This window comes from Hemiscyllium ocellatum, chromosome 1, assembly GCF_020745735.1.
Source record: "Hemiscyllium ocellatum isolate sHemOce1 chromosome 1, sHemOce1.pat.X.cur, whole genome shotgun sequence".
Lineage (NCBI taxonomy): Eukaryota > Metazoa > Chordata > Chondrichthyes > Orectolobiformes > Hemiscylliidae > Hemiscyllium > Hemiscyllium ocellatum.
The window spans coordinates 100,095,678-100,119,080 of record NC_083401.1 but is presented as its reverse complement, the minus strand read 5'-3'; the positions used below and the strand labels follow the sequence as shown (position 1 = coordinate 100,119,080).

Genomic DNA, 23,403 nt, shown 5'->3' with positions numbered 1-23,403 from the left:
TCACAGAGTATGTCATGTGTGAATATGCTAAAAGGGTAATTTGATAGCGAAGGAAAGCAAGAGGAGATTACAGCACAGAAGGAAGAACCAAGTTCAGAGGATTCTGAATAGGACATTCCTCAAATCAAACTGGACAATGCGGAAGTTTTCAAAAATTGGGATAAATTATTGAGGCACCTACCACAAAAAAAACAAAATAACCTGAAAGAGTTATTACTATCACATGGGGAGATATGCGGAATAAGTTGGGAAGGACTGATCTAATTGTGCATGATGCAGATATAGGAAGTGCTGTTCTGATTAAGCAACATCCTTATCGGCATAACCCTCTGGCACAGGTTCAGAAGGAGATAGAATGCATGCTCTAAGATGGCATAACTGAAGCGAGTTACAGTGGCTGGAGCTCACACATAGTCACGGTGCCAAAGCCAGATGGTACCCAATGGTTACGTGTGGACTATCACAATGTCAATGCCATTACAAAGGCTGATGCATATCCAATTCCACGGATGGAGGACTGTGTCGAAAAAGTGGGACAAGCAACTTACATTTCTAAGTTGGACTTGCTCAGAGGCTACTGCCAAGTACCTCTGTCAGAGAGAGCAAAGGCAATTTCAGCTTTCAAAATGCCAAATGGACTGTATCAGTTCAAAGACATGCTATTTGGTATGAAAAACGCTCCAGCCACATTTCAGAAACAAAGTAATAAGGTCATTGCCGGATTACCCAACTGTGTGGTCTACATTGATGACCTGGTGATTTTTAGTCACCCATGGAAGGAACATTTAGGAACATTTACAGCATTTATCGGACTTGTTTGATAGACCGGTGAGCCTGACCGCAGAGGTGGGCAAGTTGTTAGAGGGAATCCTGAGAGACAGGATATACATGTATTTGGAAAGGCAAGGACTGACTGGGAAAGTCAACATGGCTTAGTGCGTGGGAAATCATGTTTTGCAAACTTGACATAGCTTTTTTAAGAAGTAACAAAGAAAATTGATGAGGGCAGAGCAGTAGATGCGATCTATATGGACTTCAGTAAGGCTTTCGAGATGGTTCCCCATGGGAGACTGATTAGCAAGGTTAGATTTCATGGAATACAGGGAGAACTAGACATTTGGATACAGAGCTGGCTCTAAGGTAGAAGACAGAGGGTGGTGGTGGAGGGTTGTTTTTCAGACTGGAGGCCTGTGACCAGTGGAGTGCCACAAGGATCGGTGCTGGGTCCTCTACTTTTTATCATTTACATAAATGATTAGGATGCGAGCATAAGAGGTACAGTTAGTATGTTTGCAGATGACACCAAAATTGGAGGTGTAGTGGACAACGAAGAGGGTTACCTCAGATTCCAACAGGATCTGGACCAGATGGGCCAATGGGCTGAGGAATGGCACATGGAGTTTAATTCAGATAAATGCGACGTGCTGCATTTTGGGAAAGCAAATCTTAGCAGGCCTTATACACTTAATGGTAAGGTCCTAGGGAGTGTTGCTGAACAAAGAGACCTTGGAATGCAGGTTCATAGCTCCTTGAAAGTGGAGTCGCAGGTAGATAGGATACTGAAGAAGGCATTTGGTATGCTTTCCTTTATTGGTCAGAGTATTGAATACAGAAGTTGGGAGGTCCTGTTGCGGCTGTACAGGACATTGGTTAGGCCACGGTTGGAATAATGCGTGCAATTCTGGTCTCCTTCCTATTGGAAAGATGTTGTGAAACTTGAAAGGGTTCAGAGGAGATTTACAAAGATGTTGCCAGGGTTGGAGAATTTGAGCTAGAGGTAGAGGCTTAACAGGCTGGAGCTGTTTTCCTTGGAGCGTCGGAGGCTGAGGGGTGACCTTATAGAGGTTTACAAAATTATGAGGGGCATGGATAGGATAAATCGGCAAAGTCTTTTCCCTGAGGTCAGGGAGTCCAGAACAAGAGGGCATAGGTTTAGGGTGAGAGGGGAAAGCATAAAAGAGACCTAAGGGGCAACTTATTCACGGAGGGGGTGGTATGTGTATGGAATGAGCTGCCAGAGAAAGTGATGGAAGTTGGTACAATTGCAACATTTAAAAGGCATTTGGATGGGTATATGAATAGGAAGGGTTTGGAGGGATATGAGCCGGATGCTGGCAGGTGGGACCAGATTGGGTTGGGATATCTGGTCGGCATGGACGGGTTGGACTGAAGGGTCTGTTTCCATGCTGTACATCTCTATGACTCTATGACTTCGGAAGGCAGGCTTGGTGGTAAACCAAGCTAAAAGTGAATTTGCCAAATCCCAAGCCATCTTCGTAGGCCATGTTATTGTACATGGGTAAATGGCTCCATGGGATGTGAAAATGAAAGCAACTGGCAAATTTCCCACATTGTCGACAAATAAAGCTGTACAACGGTTCCTGGGATTGAGTGGATTTTACCGAAAGTTGTGTCGAGCTTTAACAGTGCGGCTGCGCCACTCATTGAATTGTTAAAAAAGGTAACAAGTTTCAGTGGACAGCGGACTGTGAAAAGGTATTTGATAACCTAAAAATGATGTTAACCACTGCCCCAGTGTGAGCCACACCAGATTATACAAAACCTTTCAAGGTGGCTATCGATGCCAGTGATGTGGGTGTCAGTGCGGTGCTCCTGCAGGAAGATGACGAAGGAAGAAAAAGACCCGTCGGGTATTTTTCCATGAAGTTGAACATTCATCAACAGAAATATTCAACGGTGGAGAAAGAGACTTTAAGCTTGGTGTTGGCATTACAACATTTCAGTATTTATATTACCAGCAACGCATCAGAGACAATCGTATACACTGATCACAACCCATTGACATTTGTGGAAAGATTTAAGGACAAAAATGCCAGAGTGTTTAGATGGAGCTTGTTGTTGCAGCCATTCACTTTGACAATTGTGCATGTGGCAGGTCGCAAAAACGTGATTATTGATGGGTTATCAATGAGATACGGAGGTGGTGGGTGTACCGTGGCCTGAATTTGCATGTGGTTGTGCATGTTTGCATGTGTATAGTTAGTACAATGCATGTATGTTCAGACAATTAACTGGGTTTTGAAGGGTTATAAATGAAGCCATTTTTAGGTATTGATTATTTTTTCATTCAGTGGTCTGGGACATTCGACCTCGGACCTTCAGGTGAACATCCTCCAAGGTGGACTTCAGGACAGGCAACAGCGTAACGTGGCCGAGCAGGGGCTGATAGCCGACTGCAGTACCCATAGGGATCACAACACACACACACACACACACACACACAGATATACACACACACACACACACACAGATATACACACACACAGATGTACACACACACACACACACACTCTCTCACATATGCTCACACATCCACTCCCACAGACTTATACCAATTTACACTCACACACATACACACACTCTTCCACATACACCCTTGCCCACATGCACACACATATAAGTTTGTGGGGTGAATTTGTACTTGTAGATTTACATTTTATTTTTCTCAGAAACTGCATGAATCCATGTAAGATTCTGTAAATCCCTTTTTTAGATTAGGATCAATCTGAACATTGGGGCACAGACAGCCTCACACAGGGCACCTCACACCTTCAGTGCATTATCTGGGCCGACATGGCATCTATTGTTAAAGTTCATTTGAGGATGTAACTTTAAGAAAGTTCTGTGATTTACATATGAAAGAACTGAAATCAACATGCCAAGTTTAAAAGATGAGTGACTTAACAAACAATCCAGGTCTTTTTCAATATATAACTTCAGTTACATCACACTTTTCCTATAAATTCAGTGTCCTACAATCTTATTCTCCACAACCACCTGATGAAGGAGCAGCGCTCCCAAAGCTAGTGCTTCCAAATAAACCTGTTGGACAATAACCTGGTGTTGTGTGCTTTTAAACTTTGTGCATTCCAGTCCAACACTGGCATCTCCAAATTGTTGTTAAATGTGACAGGGTGCAGAAAAGATTTTCAAGGATGTTGCTGGGACTGGAGGGTTTGAGCTATAGGGAGAGGCTGAAAGAGCTGGGGCTATTTTCCCTGGAGCATTAGAGGCTAGGGGGAACCTTGTAGAGGGGCATGGATAGGGTGAATAGACAAGGTTTTGTCCTAAGGTGGGGCAAGTCTAAAACATGAGACATAGGTTTAAGGGGTGGGGGGAAAGATTTAAAAGGGATCTGAGGAATAACGTTTTCATGATTAGGGTGGTGCACATATGGAATAAGCTGCCAGAGGAATTGCTGGAGGTAGGTACAATTACACATTTAAAAGGCATTTGGGTGGGTATATGAATAGGAAGGGTTTAGAAGGATATGGGCCAAATGCTGGCAAATGGAACTAGGTGAAATTGGGATGCCTGGTCAGCGTAGAGGAGTTGGACCGAAGGGTGTGTTTCCATGCTGTGTGAATTTATGACTATAAGCGTATTCCAGGACATTGTGGGAAGAAATGGATGAAATTGTGGGGTCCCTAGCAGAGATATTTGTATTTTCAACAGCCACAATTCAGGTGCTGGAAGACTGGAGGGTCATTAATATTATGTCGTTATTTAAGAACTTCTGCAAGGAAAAACCAGGAAACAACATATTGGTGAGGCTAATGTCAGTGGTGGATAATTTGTTGGAGGGGATCTGAGAGACACAATCTATAGGCATTTGGAAAGGAAAGCACTGATTAGGGATAGTCAGCATCACATTTTCTGTGGGAAATTGTGTTTCTTCTTTATACCAGGGACCAAGAGGATAGATGAAGGCAGAGCAGTAGATATTGTCTACATTGTCTTTAACAAGGACTTTGACAAATTTCTGTGGTAGACTTGTTAGTAAAGTTAGATCACATGGGATCGTGGGGTAGCTAGCCAATTAGATAGAAAATTGGCTTGACAGTGGAGATCAGTGGGTGGTGGTAGAGGATTATTGTTCAGACTGGAGGCCTGTGACCAGTGCTGTGCCACAAGAGTTGGTGGTGAGTCCACTTTTGATCATCAGCTTTGTAAATAGTTCAGATAAAAATACAGGACGCATGGTTACTAAGTTTGTGGATGATGCCAAAATTCTTGGTACAGTGGACAACGAAGAAGTTATCTACGAGTACAACAGGATCTTGATCAACTGGGCCAGGGAACTGAGAAATGGCTGATGCAGTTTAATGCAGATAAATGCGAGTTGTTGCATTTTGGTCAAAGTAGGGCAAAACTCTCACAGTAAATAGTAGGGCCCTGGGGAGTGTTGTCAGACAGAGAGACCGAGACATGCGGGTACATAGCTCCTTGAAAGTGGTATCACAGGTAGATGGGGTAGTGAAGAAGGCCATGCTTACTTTCATCATTTAGAACATTAAGTACAGGAGGTAGGACATTATGTTACAGTTGCACAACACATTGATAAGGCCACACTTGGAGCACTATATACATTTCTGCTGCTATGGGTAGGATGTTATTAAACTGGAAAGGGTGCAAAGAGAAAATCTTACAAATATATTACTGAGACTGAAGGGTTGAGGTATAGAGGAGAGACTAGATACATTGGGACTTCTTTTTTCCCTGGAGTGTAGGAGGTTGAGGAGTGACCTTATGGAGGTTTATAACATCATGAGGGACATGGATAAGATGAAGAGCCAGGTTCTTTTTCATAGGGTAGTGGAGTCTAAAACTAGACATCATAGGCTTAAGGTAAGAAGGGAAAGATTTCAAAGGGAGCTGAGGGGCAACTTTTTCACAGAGACGATGGTGCATAATGGAATGAGCTGCCAGAGTAAATAGTGGGGCCGTGTACAATGTTAATATTTAAAAGACATTTGTACAGGTATATGGATATTAAAGGTTCAGACGTATGTGGAACAAACACAGGCAAATAGGACGAGCTCAGTTCAAGGAGCCTGGTTGGTACGGATGAGTTGGGCCAAAGGGTCAGTTTCTATGCTGTATGACTCTATGACTAATGGGAAGTGCCTACCATTAGTATTCTGTTGAGCTGTAAAATGATTTATTCCTTTCTACACATCTGCTATTGTTGTTTCTTTTGTACATGAAGTGCATCTCATAAATAATGAGCATTTTTGTGAACTGTAGTTGCATATTCAGATGACTGCACACAACTTTAAGAAGCTGCATCATTTAGAGTATTTATGAGTTTCTCTGAGTGATAGATCATCAGTGGCAACAGAAATTATAAAACTGCAAGATTCAAACTCATTGTCGTCACGTATCAGTGAGCAACAATCGTAGGGAAGACTTGGGGTAAATCGAAAAACAACTCAATGAAAATGGCAGGAACAGCATGAATTATATTACAACCATATGGTTTGGTGATTTTCAATGCAGATACAAGATATAATTCCCCAAGAATACAGCTTTGGAGATCAATCTTTATCTCGACTTCAGACAACACTATGATGCAGACAAGAATGGTGTTACTAGTCTGACGTGATTTGTAAGGCAAAATAAATGTAAAACATTAGGCATTTAGTTCACTGCTACATGTGTCAATGACCTCAAATGTTTTTTGAATTGCTTTCATGTAGAATACATCAAAACATCTTGGGGGTTTGAATGTAATGGAAACCTATTCATCATTAATTTCTATGTCTGGCCTGACCACAGTATTCACATTCACAGTGGATTCAGCTGGTTGGAAGCTGAGCCAATATATCATCTTGGTATCTGTGGGGTGGGGATGAAGGATTGGGGAAGGGAGGGGTAAATAGGTGTGGGAGGCAATGCAGCACAGAAGGCTATTCAGGGATGCCTCAAATGAAAAGAAAAAGTGATCAAAAGGTGCAGCTATGGAATAAATTTTAGAATACAGCCAAATGTGAAATCAAACATTCTTGACACAAGGTGGTCAGCTCTGATGTATTCTTCTGCTACCCCTCTAAGGATGACTGTAGGTTGAAACAGTGGATTGTCATAATCACTTACCTCTTGACATGAGGTCTTTGGAACATGCAATGCCTTGACAGATGAAATGCTTAAGCATAGACAATTTCATTATTCAAAACCAAATTGGATAAACATATTAAGGGGAGAAAAGCACATAGCTGTAATAAGATTACAGGATAGTGTCATCACTGTTGGATTTTTCTAAGAAATTGATGGATGTGTTGTATGATTTTCCATATGTTAGTCCATACAACATACATATGAAGAGTCGGATTCTTGCTGAGACAGTTGTCTTGCAGTTTGTTAACTACTTACACCGCAATAATATCATAGGCTTCCACATAATCTGGTTTCTGTGCTGACTAATGTAACTTTACATGATTTAGGCAGAGCTGACTGCCTACTCTGCTACACGCAGTGTCTGATGTCGAGGTTAGTACCTTTTATAACCAGAACATCACATGTCATGGTGTTATGTAAATGTTTTAAATGCAGGGCTAACTAGTCTTGAATCCTTCCCATAGTACAACAGTGCTGGCACAGATTTAATGAATTACTCTTTCCTGTTCCACAAACCTTCATGATTCTATTAGACTTTGTGAATGACTGAAACCTTGGTGGAAAGGCAAAGTTATAAGAGGTGTTAGTGTGAAAAGGGAACTCGACATGCAAATTTAGATTGCACAATAAGTGATACATTGGGACTATTCTTCTGACATTTTAAATATTTTGCCAAATGTCTCTGAAGATTTTTAATAACTTTGTGGATTTGGAACAAATCAGTACATCAGCGAAATACTAACTTTTATCTTGCCTCATTGCTATCCACAAAATCTATGTCCCAAAACCTAATGTTAGTCACTGATGGACTCTCACTGCCATGTTTGCCAGGCTTCAGAAAGAAACACTGCTTGTTCTTGCTTGGAAAACAGTTCAAAACCTGAAGACATTGAAAGTAATTGATTGCCAGAATCCACTGTCCACCAGATCATGATTGGATAGTTGTGCCTCTTTATGATCCTGACAAGCATTCCTCATCTGTAAGTCAGGTTGATCTACAAGCAGGAGCAGCTGCGGTTGCATTTCAACGTGTGTTTATTCAAAAATCTGAACAAAATATCAGCAACAAATCATTATTCACTGTTTCTTCAAACTTTGAAACTCTCCCAGATTTGATTGCAAAGGACAAAATTCCAGATGCTATGTCTTTAAAAACAAAGCTAGATACTGCTGAAATGCATTTATTGCTCCATATGTTAGACTATGGGAAATTGCTTTTTACTACATCATGCTATTTGAGCAATGCTGACTAAACCATATTCATTGTTCATCTCTAAAATACTTAAGGAAATGGATAGTATGTTGCCCTGAACTGCTGTAAACCTTCAGAACAATGCATAATTTGAAGTGGGTGATGTTCCTGCAACACTGTTGCACATGTTGATTTTGGTAACATATCTTGAGAGAGATAGATAGAGACAATGGATCACTGTTAAATTGTTGAAGTGCATCTTTGCATTATTCATACTGAGAACATAATGTCTCAGTGATGAAGGAGGTACATTCAAAGTGGACATTGATTCAGGTGAAAAGAGCCCTGGTCAAGTGAATACTTTATCCAGGATTGTCTGATGCATCTTGTGTATTGTTGCAAACACTTTCATCCTGGTAAATAGTTACAATATTATTACATGCTAGAGCCTTGGAGATTGGTCTGGATGTCATCATGGTCTGCAGTCTGCTGTCAGGTACTGCATCGTTATTGTAGATTTATGAACGGAGTTGAAAACTGTGCAATAGCCAGTGAAATACCTGCCTCTGGCCTGTGGTGAATGGCAAATAATGAAACTTGAATCAAGGATGCTCCTATAATGTTTGAACAGCTGACTTTTTAAATCATAACCACTATCTTCTGTAGTCCCCATTTGTCAACTCATCTCCAAGAGATTTCTATTGACCAGCTATTTGTTTCGCTGGGGCTCCATGCTGGAATCGTCAGTCAAGTGTTGCCATGGTGTTGACTATTTACATTCTTTCTGCAACACCAGACGTTCTGTTCTTTCAACCGTCAGATTTCGCTCACCTTTGTTTCAGGCACAATCAACCTATGTCATCTTCAACCTTTTATTTGAAAAAAAGCTCTTCAGAGTGTTTGACTGATATTTACTTGGACAGTCACTCAGTTGAGGGGTTGTCTCCTGTTGAGAGGCCGAACTGGAAGTGTTTTCAATGTGTCAGATAGTTACTTCCGTGAGCCACCTCATAATAATACGACTTCTTGTTTTCGTGTTGAATGTGCAGCAATTGACATGATGCTGTTCCAATTAACACAGTTAAAATCTGCTTAGTTAAAGAGCCAATCCAGTGCAGAAGAAATCACAGAACACCACAAAAACATTTCTTGAACTTCACATGAAAAGGTTAGTATTTCAGTATCCTTGGTCACCCGAGAAGGCAACTTGCAAATTACCAACTAACATAATCAAATTTAATCAGTTTTTATGTCAAATAACACATATTTATGTTAACTGATGATTACCTTCATTGTGATAAGTTTCAACATTCTTACCTTGTCAATACTACTTCACCATATTTCTTACCTCCACCAAGATGGTTGTGTATTTAGTTAAAAATCACACAATCCCAGGTTATATTCTAATAGATTTACTTGGAAGCACAAGCTTTCAGAGCGCTGCTTCTGAAAAATGTGTACTTCCAAATAAACCTGTTGGTCTCTAACTTGGTGTTGTGTGATTTTTAAATTTGTCCACCCCAGTCCAACACCGGCATCTCTATACTATTTGTGTATTTAACATGAGGTGCTATACCATGGGGATGATGAATTCTCACAGCAGTTTATTTCTCCTATGGGTGCCCCATCACAGCACAGCCTTTCGTGCACAAGCACTGAGACTCACACTTCCCCAGATCCAGTGAGATGACAGCCAGACACTACCCAGCGATTCACAGCTTATGCATCATCACAAGTGGCCAGTTGTGCCAGTGACAGTTGTGGCAAGTGTGTGTTGGATGGCAGATGCTCTCTCCAAGCCTTGCTCAACTGGACATAAAGTGCTCAATCCTGAGGAACGTCAATGAAAATCATCATCATGGAGGGCTGACGGGAAATTTCTGATGCACTGTCAGCATTCCCTGCACTCTATTCATCATTGCAGATAGCATGAAAGAGTTCATCTCAAGCATGGCTAGGTTTACAGCAGCCGCACCGTGAGGACTATTTTTCCATGGATACTGTGGGCATATCTATGCAGCTGAAAATGACGGCAGTCAAATACATCTTGGTGAGGCATGGCTACCTTTACAGCAGAACTTCAGCAGAGTTTTAACAGTGAAATATGACGGGCCCCTAGGCAAGATGAATAAAGCAGTGGGGATTCTAATGCAATAATTCTATATTTGTCACCCACTCTTACCCAATCAGTTGTTCCTTTTGTCTCTAAGGGTTGACATAATCAGAGCGATCTTTGTCAGGATTCTCAGGGGATCAAACACCCCAAGTTCATCAACCAACAATAACATGGCAGTCAGAGCAGAAATCTGAGAGGGCAGGTTCTAGCTCATCTGAAACCAACCCAGTTGCTCCAGTATAGGAGCAGTAGGAAAAGGAAGAATGAAGCTTTGTAGTCTCACATGAGAGAATTGATTGCTCAATGATGCATCTGGGTAGCCAGATTGCTTTTGTTACAACCCTTTGGGCTTCATTGCTTGGGTTTGCTACAGATGTCATCAGCTTAGTTATAAAGGGATATCCTCTGTCTTCGAATCACTGTCCTTCAAGTCTGCTTGCATATTAAAAGCCATTGGGTAGCTTGGATGAAAGAATCTTGGTAGATACCCTGGAATCCAGCACAGAAATCTTTCCTTCTCACACACTGCATTTTCAGTTAAGGTTATTTGTAACCTGAATGATGCAGAGGTGTGAGGATTGGCAGGTGTAGAAAGCCAGCCAGACATTCAAACCTGAGCAGCCAGGCCATCTGACTCAACTTTGACTGCAGCGAAGCTGACATACAGTGGGCCTTGGCAAGCATCCTGTAGAACATGGAACAGTACAGCATTGGAACAGGATCTTCAGCCCATCACATCTCTGCCAACCATGATGCTATTCCAAACCAATCCCATCTGCCTTTTCATGAATCCCTAAATTGTGCAAGCAGGCCATCATGTCCATGCTGACTCTCTGAAACGGCATCTCACCAAAACCCATTCCCCTATCCTATCTCTGTAACCATACATTCACTATGGATAATCCACCTAACCTGCACATCTTTCGATTGTGGGAGGAAACTGGAGTCCTGGAGGAAACCCACACAGACACAGAGATAATGTGTGATCGCCTGAGGGTGGAATTGAAGTGGAGTCCCTGGCACAGTAAGGCAGCAGTGCCACCCCTACATACGTTCATGTGTCAGCCTAAATGCCTCTTAAACCTTGCTACTATATGCACTTTAACACATCCCTTAAAGCATGTTGCAGGCACCTACCACCCTCTGTGTAAAAATGCTTTCTTCACACGTGTCCTTTAAACTTTATCCTTCTCACCTTTAACCACTGCCCAGATGTATTTGACACTATCTACCCTGAAAGAAAGATTTCAATTATCTACCCAATCCTATGCCTCTCTTATTTTAATATATCTCTACCAGGTCGCCCGTCAGCCTCTGAAGCTCTCATGAAAAAATACAACTCTTGTCCAACCTTTCATTATAGCTCCTATCCAAACAACATCCTGATAAACCTCTTTTGCACCTTTCCAAAGCCTCCACATCCTTCTTATAATGTGGCAACCAGAACTGCACACTACTCCAAATGTGGCCCATCTAAATTCTTGTACAGCTGCAGCATGACGTTTATACTCAATGCCCTGACCAATAAAGTCCAGCATGCTGAACGCCTTCTTTACCTCCTTATACATTTGTGTTGCCACGATAAGGGAGCGATGAGCTTGCACCCCATAATCCCTCTGTGTATTAATGCCCCTTTGGATCCTGCCATTTACTGTAGACTTTCCTCTTGCATTTGACTTTCCAAAAGCATTACCTCACACTTGTCTGGATTAAACTCAATCTGCCATTTTCCAACCAACCTATGTCCTGTTGTATCCTTTGACAATCCACAACTCCACCGACTTGGTGTCAGCTGCAAACTTACGAATCAGACCAGCTACATTTTCATCCAAATCATTTATATATACTTTAAATGACAGAGGTCCCAGCACTGATCCTTGCAGCTGGACACAGAATCATTGGCATAAAAACACCCCTCGACCACTACCTTCTGTCTTCTATGACCAAGCCAACTTTGTATCCAAGTTGCCAACTCTCCATGGCTCCCATGTGACTCAATCTTCAGGACCAGAGTCGAGAGTATGGTACTGGAACAGCACAGCAAGTCAGGTAGCATCCAAGGAGCAGGAGAATCAACATTTCGGGCATAAGCCCTTCATCAGGAACAAAGCTCATGGGCCAGGGGACTGAGAAATAAATGGGAGGGGAGTAGGGATGGGGGAAGATAGCTGAGAATGCAATAGGTAGATGAAGGTGCGGGGGAAGGTAATAGGTCGGAGAGGAGGGTGGAACAGATAGGAGGGCGGTACCGGGTTGGAGGCTTGGGACTGGGATAATGTGTGGTGAGGGGAAATGAGGAAACTGTTGAATCCACATTGATCGCGTGTGGTTGAAAGGTCCCACGATGGAATATGAGGCGTTCTTCCTCTTGGTGTTGGGTGGAAAGGGTTTGTCAATGCTTTAGTAAAGTCCATGTCGACAACATCCACTTCCTACCCTCATCAATCATCTTCATCACTTTCTCAAAAAAAATCAAGTTTGTGAGATAAGACCACTCCCGCACAAAGCCACAGTGACTATCCCAAACAAAGCCATTCTTCTCCAAATGTGAGGCAATACTGTGCTGAAGAAGCTTCTCCAATAATTTCCCTCCTACTGATATAAGGCTTACTGGCTTATAATTTCCTGGTATATCCCTGTTGCCTTTCTTAAACAAAGGAACAACATTGGCTGTTCTCCAGTCTTCTGGGACCTCACCTGTAGCTGTAGAGGATACGAAAATCTCTGTCAAGGCCCCAGCGATCTCCTCGCTTGCCCCCCTCAGTATGCTGGGAGAGATCTCATTCCTGGGACTTACCATCTTAATGTTTTTCAAGACACCAAACACCTTTTCCTTCTCAATATTAACATACCCCTCTCTAAGCATCCCATCACCCTGATCCTTTTCCTTAATGAATACCAATGTGAAGTATTCATAAGGACCTCACCCATTTCCTCTTGTGGCCACTTTCACAGCCACTAGTGATACATTGTCATATTGTTCAGCAGAGAGGAGCTTTTTTTTAGGAGCTGTCAAAGAAGACTCCCAACTCTCACAGGTATTAATAAAGTTGAGTTCTGCTTGTACACCCTGTGACACTGGTAGTTTATGCTACAGTCTTGACCCGTCTGCTGCCTCTACATCCCTCTCTGTTTACGGTCTGCAGGTCTCTCTCCATGGCAGGCTACTGTTGGTATCAATGTTTGGCTCACTCCTCCTTCCAGATCCCAGACAGCTTATCAATCACTCTGACCCAATTCCTACTGCAGTCAAAGTGTACAAACCAAATTCTTACCACAAGTACTGTTGACCCTCCCAAATCAGACAGACAGACAGACACACACACACACACACATGCACACATATACATATACATTTGTGGTGTGAATTTGGACTTGCAGAGTTACATTGTACTTTGCTCAAAAACTGCATGAATTCATGTAAAACTCTGTTATCTCACTTTTTAGTTTACAATCAGTCTAAACATTATGACAAAGACAGAACACAGGGGGCTAACACCTTCAACGTATTGTCTAGCTAACACCCATTGTTACGGTTAACCAGAGGATGCAACTTTTAAAAAAAGGTTTTGTGATTTACACATGAAAGAAGTGAAACTATCATAGTATTAGAACATAGATGTTGCACTGACCTGTCATACCAATCTGAAGCCCATCTAACCTACACTATTCCATGTACGTCCATATGCTTATTCAATGACAACTTAAATGTACTTAAAGTTGACAAATCTACTACCGTTGCAGGCAAAGCATTCCATATCCTTACTACTCTCTGAGTAAAGAAACTACCTCTGACATCTGTCCTATATCTATCACCCCTCAGTTTAAAGCTATGCCCCCTCGTGCTCACCATACTTGAAAAAAAAGCTCTCCCTGTCCACCCTATCTAACCCTCTGATTATCTTATATGTCTCTATTAAGTCACCTCTCAACCATCTTCTCTCTAACGAAAACAGCCTCAAGTCCCTCAGCCTTTCCTCGTAAGACCTTCCCTCCATACCTGGCAACATCCTAGTGAATCTCCTCTGCACCCTTTCCAAAACTTCCACATCCTTCTTATAATGCGGTGACCAGAACTGTACACAATACTCCAAGTGCGGCCGCACCTGAGTTTTGTACAGCTGTAGCATAACTTCATGGTCCCAGAACTCGATCCCTCTATTAATAAAAGCTAAAACACTGTATGCCTTCTTAGCAACCCTGTCAGATGAAAGCCTCAACAAACAATTAAGGAATTTTTCAATGTATAATTTCAGTTACATCACACTGTAAACTTTTGCTATAAATTCTGTATCTGACAATTGTTCCCTCCACAACCACCTGATGAAGGAGCGATGCTCTGAAAGCTAGTCCTTCCAATTAAACCTGTTGGACTATAACCTGGTGTTGTGTGATTTTTAACTTTACACAAGTACTGGGAACATGTTCCTACCCAGTGACAGGCTTCTCCAATCCAGGCTCTGAACATCAACAGCAATCATGTAAATATATCACTTTATATTTACAGAAGCACAGAGACAAAGAAACTATGAGCAGGACTTGGCCATTCAGCCCATCGATAACCTGCTTCACCATTCAGCATGGTCATGATTCATGCTTTATTTCAGTGCCACATACCCACTCTGTCCACATTCCCATAGACACCTTTATTATTTAGAAAACTATTTACTTATTTATTTCTTGAACATAATCGCTTATTTTCACAGACGTAGAAAGTTTTACAGGTTCACCACCCTGGAAATGAAGAAATCTCTCCTCATCTGAGTCATAAATGATCTGCCCCATATCCTGAGACCATGACCCTTTTATTTGGACTCTCCCAGTCAGGGGAAACATAATTCCTGCAGCCAGTCTGTCGAGCCCTGTCAGGCTTTTATTCCAAACACCTAATATTGTACCACCTAAGGAAGGAGCACTGCTCCGAAAACTAGTGCTTCCAAATAAACCTGTTGGACTATTACCTGGTGTTACGTGATTTTTAACAGTATAAAACATGGCAGCGTTCAAAGAATCACCATAAATATGAGCAAATGGGATGAATGATGTCACAGGCAGTGCTGGCAGGGGTACTGCACATGTGCAATTCGGGGGATGTTAACAAACATTGTCAAAATTTGAATGCAGCTTAAAATATTGCAAGAACTGAGTAATTAACATGTTTTATTTGCTAAATCCCTTCTCCCAACAAGGAGAGATGCAACCAGTCAAACTCATTTGAAGCAAACCTGGAAATCACTGGCTTTAAGCTGGCTACGAGCACAGTTTTGACCTCTTGAAATCTCCACCCAGTCCAGTGCAAGTTTGTCAGTCGCCCGCTGAAAGTTAATTGTGGAAATACATACAAAGTGCATCCGACAAATTTTAAGTTGTTATGTAGCAGTTCTCAGCACTCAGGACAAAAAAGGGGCTTCTGGGCAAATCTCAGGATTTAACAGAGTGGGGATAGGATAATTCCCTGTGTCCTTGGTCTGCATTCAGAAGAACAGGAGTGTGATTCATTTTATAATCTGCCTTTACTGGTTCCAAGTAACAGAAAACTCTCAGAGACTCCCCACAGCTGCCAATCATGGTCCATCAACAAGGGTTAACATGCAATTTGGACTAAAGTGGAGACACTTTACAGGTCTGAAATAATTTCATATCATAAGCTGTTCAATGTTTAGGCTGTGGAGATCAGATGGGACAGAAAATAAAGCCAGAACAGTAACCTCACTGGGCTACTCGTAAATTCCTGCAAAATTGGTCCATTTCATAGGCAAGGATCCAGAAACAGGTCAGAGACGTACAGGGCTGAATTTTAACCCCAAAGACCTGGGGGTGCCTTCACGTAAAATGCTGTAACCTTAAAAATTTAGAGCTTGACTTGACCCGCTCGTCTCGGTGTTGATTAGTGGCATGACAAGGGAGGAAGAGTCAACCTGCTCACAGGAAGCACGTTGACCATTTAAATATCTTAATGAGATTGGCAATCTCAGATACAATAATTAGAATCCCTACAATGTGGAAACAGGCCCTTCAGCCCAACAAGTCCACACTGATCCTCCAAAAGGTAACCCATCCAGACCCATTCCTCTACATTTACCCCTGACTCATGCACCTAATCCATACATCCCTGACCACTATGGGCAATTTAGCATGGCCAATTCACCTAACCTACATTTCTTTGGATTGTGGGAGGACACCAGAGCAAGCATACGCAGACATGGGGAGAATGTGCAAATTCCACCCATATGGTGGCCTGAGGCTGGAATTGAACCCAGGAGCTGTGAGGCAGCAGTTGCTAACCATTGGGTCACTATGCCACCCATACATAATATGTTTTGCAGTGTTATTTGTTTTAGGTTTTCCAATCTTCATGAAGACCAATAGCAGGAATTCGGGAAGGATAACCACCCTTGGCACCTTGCCATGTCTTGGCACACCTCAAGGCCAAGGATAAGACTCTTTGTCTTCCCCCCACCCCACATTTCCTTGAGTAAAATTAGGTGACCTACTTGTGATGGCAGCCTGCTGCGGAGTGAGTGCTCCCCGACTGAAAACCAAACCTGTCAACCAAAGGGACCGCCAGGCTGTCAAAATAAATCTCCACGGCAGATAATGAAACCTAAACTGCAGGATCATCTGACAGAAACTCCACAACTACCTACCTGCAAAGGTCCAACCACACTATCATCAATGGGAACAAGACAGACTGATATATGAAAAAAAAGAGAGGGAAGAGAAAGGGAGGGAGAAATGATGGGGTAGGCTGAGAAATGGGGAGAGAAAGGAGGGAGGGAAGGAAGTGGAAAGGAGAAATGCAGAACGGGCAGGAGGGAAGGGCAAACAAGAGAGAGGGAGGGGATAGAGGGAGAAAGGGAAGGAAGGAAAGTGGAGGGAGGAACAAATAGGGAGGGGAGAGTGGGAAGGAAGGGAGAAAAAGAACAAAATAAAAAGGTGGGAAAGAAAAAGATGGAGGGAGGGAGAAAGAGATAGAGAAAGGGATGATATTTGATTTTTTAGAAATGCTATCCACTTGGCATCTGTTGCTGTAGAAACCACAATAAGTTGTAAGGTTCTAACATCAGGAACGCAAACTATTCTGAGAATCACTGTTGACAATTACAGAGGTGTAAAAGGCAATCCCAAACTGAGAACTCACAAGGTCTACTTTATAGACCTTGTGCAATCGTATAAACTGAATTAACAAGTTGGCCACTCGATTTATGTATGTGTAAATTCTCTTCTGTTGATTTTGAGAAGATTGTGATATAATAATACGTTCTGCAGAATACAATAGATTTGAAACTATATTTATGCATATTAATGTACACTTCAATAGAACACAAACTTCCTATGAATAATGCAAGAGGGGTTAACTTACTTTAAATGAATAAGCATCTCTGTTAAGACCATGCATTTAGATCAAAGTTAATTACTAAGTTATAAACTAAAAATAATAAATCATTAGGCTCAAAATTATGGAACAAATGTTGTCAAATAAACAAGGTCAAATTAAAATACTCACAGCTCCCAAATTTCAAGGGACAAGCATGTGCATCCATTGGAAAATCCTCCAAGTGCATTGGACATTCTGCTTGGACAGTAAGCCTGTGGGAACACACATTCAGTGACTAGTCACAAGTACTAGTGTTATATAGCATGCCATGAATATCTTTATTGCAAAGGAGATGGAGTTTAAGAACACAAATTCTTGTGACAACTGTCAAGGGCATTGGTTCAATCATCATATACCACTTTGATCCCCTTCCACTGGAGTCTGCTCGAGAAATTCACTTGGTTCATCCCTGTGATGAAGGAGCTACCTTATGAGGAAATATTCAGTAGTTTGGGCCTCTGCTCATTGGAGTTTAGCAAAATGAGAAATAATCTTATTCAAACATAAGGTTCAGAGGAGCAGTGACAGGGTAAATCCTGAGGCTGTTTCCATTTATGAGGGAATCGAGGATGAGGGGCACTGTTTAAAAACAAGGGGTCGCCCAATAAGGAGGAAAACATGAGGAGCATTTTTCTTTTCTCACAGAGGATTATTAATGTTTGGAAATCTCCATCCCAAAGTGTGGGGGAGACTTTGCCTTTGAACATATTCAAGGCTGAATTGCGTAGTGTTTTGTTCCACAAGGGAATGATATTGGATTATTGGAGCAGGCAGGAAAGTTGAGTTCAGGCAACAATCAGCCTTGACTTTATTTGAATGATGGAGCAGTTTTGGAGCCTACCCCTGCTTCCATTTCAAATAGCCTCATGTCCAAATCCATGTTATCAGAATTACATTGCATTATTTCTAAATCTTACAGCCCACATGCTGTTGTAACTGATATTTTCAATTGAAGAATAAGGCTAATTCAACCAGCAGAATTTTGTTTTACAGTTTTTACTAATATTAATAGATATACCAGAGAGTTTGCTTCTTCAGACTCATACGGTCTCTGTTGTACATAAAGTGATCTTGCTGTACTTTAAGGATAACGATTAATCAATTTGTCACAGCAATATGACATGATGTCAATAAAATAGAAATGCACCCTCCTACTGTTCGAATTTTGTTCAAATCTCCAATTGCAAATCACTTGTACTTCGTATATATTTATAAGGCAAAGCTAAAGAAAACTAAATTAGTGCACTGACTTTGACAGTAAAACATTTTGATGCTTTTCACACATTTTTCATGTTTCTCTGTAAATGAATAATTTTACACAACTCAATTTGACCACAATAAAATAAACACTTTCACTGCAGCTTATGCAAAACTTAGAAATAAGGTAAGTAGAACACAGAACATAGAATATTACAATGCAGTGTAGGCCATTTGGCCCAAGATGTTGTGCTGGCCTGTGAAACCAATCCAAAGCCCATCTAATCTACACTATTCCATTTTAGTCCATATAACTATCCTATGACCATTTAAATGCTCTTAAAGTTGGTGAGTCTACTCCTGTTGCAGTCAGTGGGTTCCATGTCCCTCCTACTCTCTGAGTAAAGAAACTACCTCTGATAGCTGTCCTATATCTATCTCCCCTCAATTTAAAGCTATGTCCCCTCATGCTAGCCATCACTATCCAAGGAAAAAGGCTCTCACTGTCGACCTTATCTAACCCTCTGATTATCTTATAAATCTCAATTAAGTCACCTCTCAACCTTCTTCTCTCTAACGAAAACAACCTCAAGTCCCTCAGCCTTTCTTCATAAGACCTTCCCTCCATACCAGGCAACATCCTAGTAAACCTCTTCTGAACCCTTTCCAACATTTCCACATCCTTTCTATCATGCGGTGACCAGAACTGTACGCAATACTCCAAGTGTGGCCACACCAGAGCTTTTACAGCTGCAGCATGACCTTGTGGTTTCAAAACTCAATCCCTCTACCAATAAAAGCTAACATACCGCATGCCTTCTTAACAACTCTTTCAACCTGGATAGCAACCTTCACGGATCTATGTACACGGACACTAAGCTCTCTCTGTTCATCGACACTAGCAAGAATATTACCATTAGCACAGTACTCTGTATTCCTGTTGCTCCTTCCAAAGTGAATCACCTCACACTTTTCTGAATTAAACTCCATTTGCCACCTCTCAGCCCAGCTCTGCAGCTTACCTATGTACCTCTGTAACCTTCAGCACTATCCACAATTCCACCAATCTTAGTGTCCTCCGTAAATTTACTAACCCATCCTTCTACACCCTTATCCAGATCATTTATAAGAACGACAAACAGCAGTGGACCCAAAACAGATCCTTGTGGTACACCACTAGTAACTGAACTCCAGGATGAACATTTCCTATCAACCTCCACTCTCTGTTTTCTTTCAGCTAGCCAATTTCTGATCCAAACCACTAAATCACCCTCAATCCCATGCCTCCATATTTTGTACAATAGCCTACTGTGGGATATCTCATCAAATGCTACTTCCTGAAATCTATATATACCACATCAACCTCCTCCACCTGTTTGGTCACCATCTCAAAGAACTTAAGAAGGTTTGTGAGGCATGACCCACCCTTCACAAAACCGTGTTGACTATTCCTAATCAACCTATTCCTTTCTAGATGATTATAAATCCTATCTCATATAACCCTTTCCAACACTTTACCCACAACCGAAGTAGGTTCTATAATTAACAGGGTTGCCTCTACTCCCCTTCTTGAACAAGGGACAACATTTGCGCACCTCTAGTCTTCTGGCACTATTCCTGTAGACAATGACGACAGAAAGATCAAAGCCTAGAATAAATCCTATCTGGCCCAGGGGATTTATCTGTTTTCACACCTTCTAGAGTTGCTAATACCTCCTGCTTGTGAACCTCAATCCTATCTAGTCTAGTAGCCTGTATCTTAGTATTTTCCTTGACAACATTGTCTTTTTCCAGTGTGAATACTGACAAAAAATATTCATTTAGCGCTTCTCCTATCTCCTTGGACTCCATGCAGAATTTCCTACTACTGTCCTTGATTAGCCCTAATCCTTCTGTAGTCAATCTTTTATTCCTGGTATACCTATTGAAAGCTTTAGGGTTTTCCTTGCTCCTATCTGCCAACAACTTCTCATGTCCCCTCCTGGCACTTCTAAGCCCTCTCTTTAGGCCTTTTCTGTCTAACTTGTAACTAAAGAACCCTAACTGAGCCTTCACTTCTCATCCTTACATAAGCCATCTTCTTCCTCTTGACAAGAATTTCAACTTCCTTAGTAAACAACGGCTCTCTTGCTCAACCACTTCCTCCCTTCCTGACAGGTACATACTTATCAAGGACCTGCAGTAGCTGTTCCTTGAATAAGCTCCACATTTCAATTGTGTTCATCCCCTGCAGTTTCCTTCCTCATCCTATGCATTCAAAATCTTGCTTAATCGCATCGTAATTGTCTTTCCCCCAGCTATAACTCTTGCCCTGTGGTATATACCTATCCCTTTCCATCTCTAAAGTAAACATAACGGAATTGTAGTCTCGATCATCCAAATGCTCACTTGGTTCATTACCCAGTACCAAATCCAATGTGGCCTCGCACCTTGTTGGCCTGTCTGCATACTATGTCAGGAAGCCTTCCTGCACACACTGGACAAAAATTGACCCATCTAAAGTACTCAAATTATAGTATTTCCAGTCAATATTTGGAAAGTTAAAGACCTCATAACAACTACCCTGTTACTTGCACTCCTATCCAGAATCACCTTTGCTATCCCTTCCTGTTCATCTCTGGAACTATTTGGAGGCTGACGGAAAACTCCCAGCAGGGTGACTTCTCCTTTCCCGTTTCTAACCTCAGACCACACTATCTCAGTAGATGAGTCTTCAAACACCCTTTCTGCCACTGTAATACTGTCCTTGACTAACAATGCTACACCTACCCATCTTTCACCATCTTCTCTGTTCTTATTGGAACATCTAAATCCCAGAACCTGCAATAACCATTCCTGTCCCTGCTTTACCCATCTCTCTGAGGAGACGTGAGAATAGTTAGAAGGATACTAACAAGCTTCAGGAGGACATGCACAGAATGGTGCAATTGGAAGGCACATGGCAAGTGAAATTAAACATGAGAGTGTGGTACAATTTATTTTATGAAATGAATGCAAGGGCAGAAAATCTAAATGGTACAATTTTAAAAAGGAGCTCAAGACTGAACAGTGCTGGCATAAGTAAAGCAGTTGTTGGTGAGTCAGAGCTCAGACTCCTGCTAACTTCATGTCGATCCTGAGGTAACTGGATCCCCAGATCGCATCCAACATTAGAGTCAGGTATTTGGTGGATTAGGAGGAGGGTGGGTGTGAGGGCCAGTGGCAATAGGAATAGCAGTAATTGGCTTATTTAAATACCACCTCTGACAGCATATTCAGCAAAGTAACTGGTTGGCTTGGCCCTGGAGGGGGTTAAGTGCTTAAAGAGTTTTGACTGCATTTGACAAAAACATATCAACAGTTTTGAGCATCAGTAAACAACAGATTTTTTCTGTCCTTATTCACAAAAGGTGTACAATGCCTATCTAACTGCAACAGTTGAATTCTTGCTGAAGAGCATACTGGGCCTAAGCTCTCAGAGCTGTCAGAACAATTTCTAGGCTACAGGTTTAGAAGGATGAATAGAAGGAATGAAAGGTCTACGATTGAGAGATGGGTGCATACAGCTGCTTCGCTACAATGTCTTTTCTACTGCTCTGAATCTTCCTTGCCTCTATACTGATTAGGCATAGCAGTGATTTAATGGGGTCTGCAAGAGTGGGACATGCGATGACTGTGACAGGGTGACTGACATCAGCTGTTTTCCTAATAGAGCCTTCAAGTTTAAAGATTACCTCAGCAGTTAGTTTGCATCAGTTTGGGCTTCATGATATCTATCAGCACTTCCTTTCTTGTAACATATTTACATTCCTTGAACATGCAGGGAGCAGAGAAGATTTACTAGGATGTTGCCTGGTGTGGAGGGAAGGTCTCACGAGGAAAGGCTGAGGGACTTGAGGCTGTTTTCGTTAGAGAGAAGAAGGTTGAGAGGTGATTTAATAGAGACATATAAGATAATCAGACGGTTAGATAGGGTGGACAAGGAGAGCCTTTTTCCAAGTATGGTGACAGTGAGCACGAGGGGCATAGCTTTAAATTGAGGGGTGATATAGGACAGATGTCAGAGGCAGTTTCTTTTCTCAGAGAGTAGTAAGGGTATGGAATGCTTTGCCTGTAATGGTAGTAAATTCGCCAACTTTAAGTGCATTTAAGTCGTCATTGGACTAGCATATGGACGTACATGGAATAGTGTAGGTTAGATGGGCTTCAGATTGGTCTGACAGGTCGGCGCAACATCGAGGGCCGAAGGGCCTGTACTGCACTGTAATGTTCTATGTTCTATGCGCGACATAGGCAGGATGCAGAGCTGGGCTAAGAAATGGCAGATGGAGTTCAACCTGGATAAATGCGAAGTTATGCATTTTGGAAGGTCGAACCCGAATGCTGAATATAAGATTAAAGACAGGATTCTTGGCAGAAACAGAGGGATCTGGGTGTGCAAGTACATAGATCCCTCAAAGTTGCAACCCAAGTGGATAGGGTTGTTAAGAAAGCATCTGGTGTTTTGGCTTTCATTAACAGGGGGATCAAGTTAAGAGCCGTGAGGTTTTGCTGCAGCTCTACAAGTCCCTGGTGAGGCCACACTTGGAATATTGTGTCCAGTTCTGGTTGTCCTACTATAGG

At 41.9% G+C, this 23,403-nt stretch overlaps 1 protein-coding gene across 1 annotated transcript in view; it reads right to left on the bottom strand.

The window, feature by feature from the left end:
* Nucleotides 1-23,403, bottom strand: part of LOC132819485 (gamma-aminobutyric acid receptor subunit alpha-2-like) — a 247,772-nt gene that overhangs the window by 70,733 nt on the left and 153,636 nt on the right. The window contains exon 6 of the mRNA XM_060831021.1: nucleotides 17,734-17,816. Coding sequence (XP_060687004.1) covers nucleotides 17,734-17,816 — 83 coding nt within the window. The remainder of the gene's footprint in view (nucleotides 1-17,733; nucleotides 17,817-23,403) is intronic.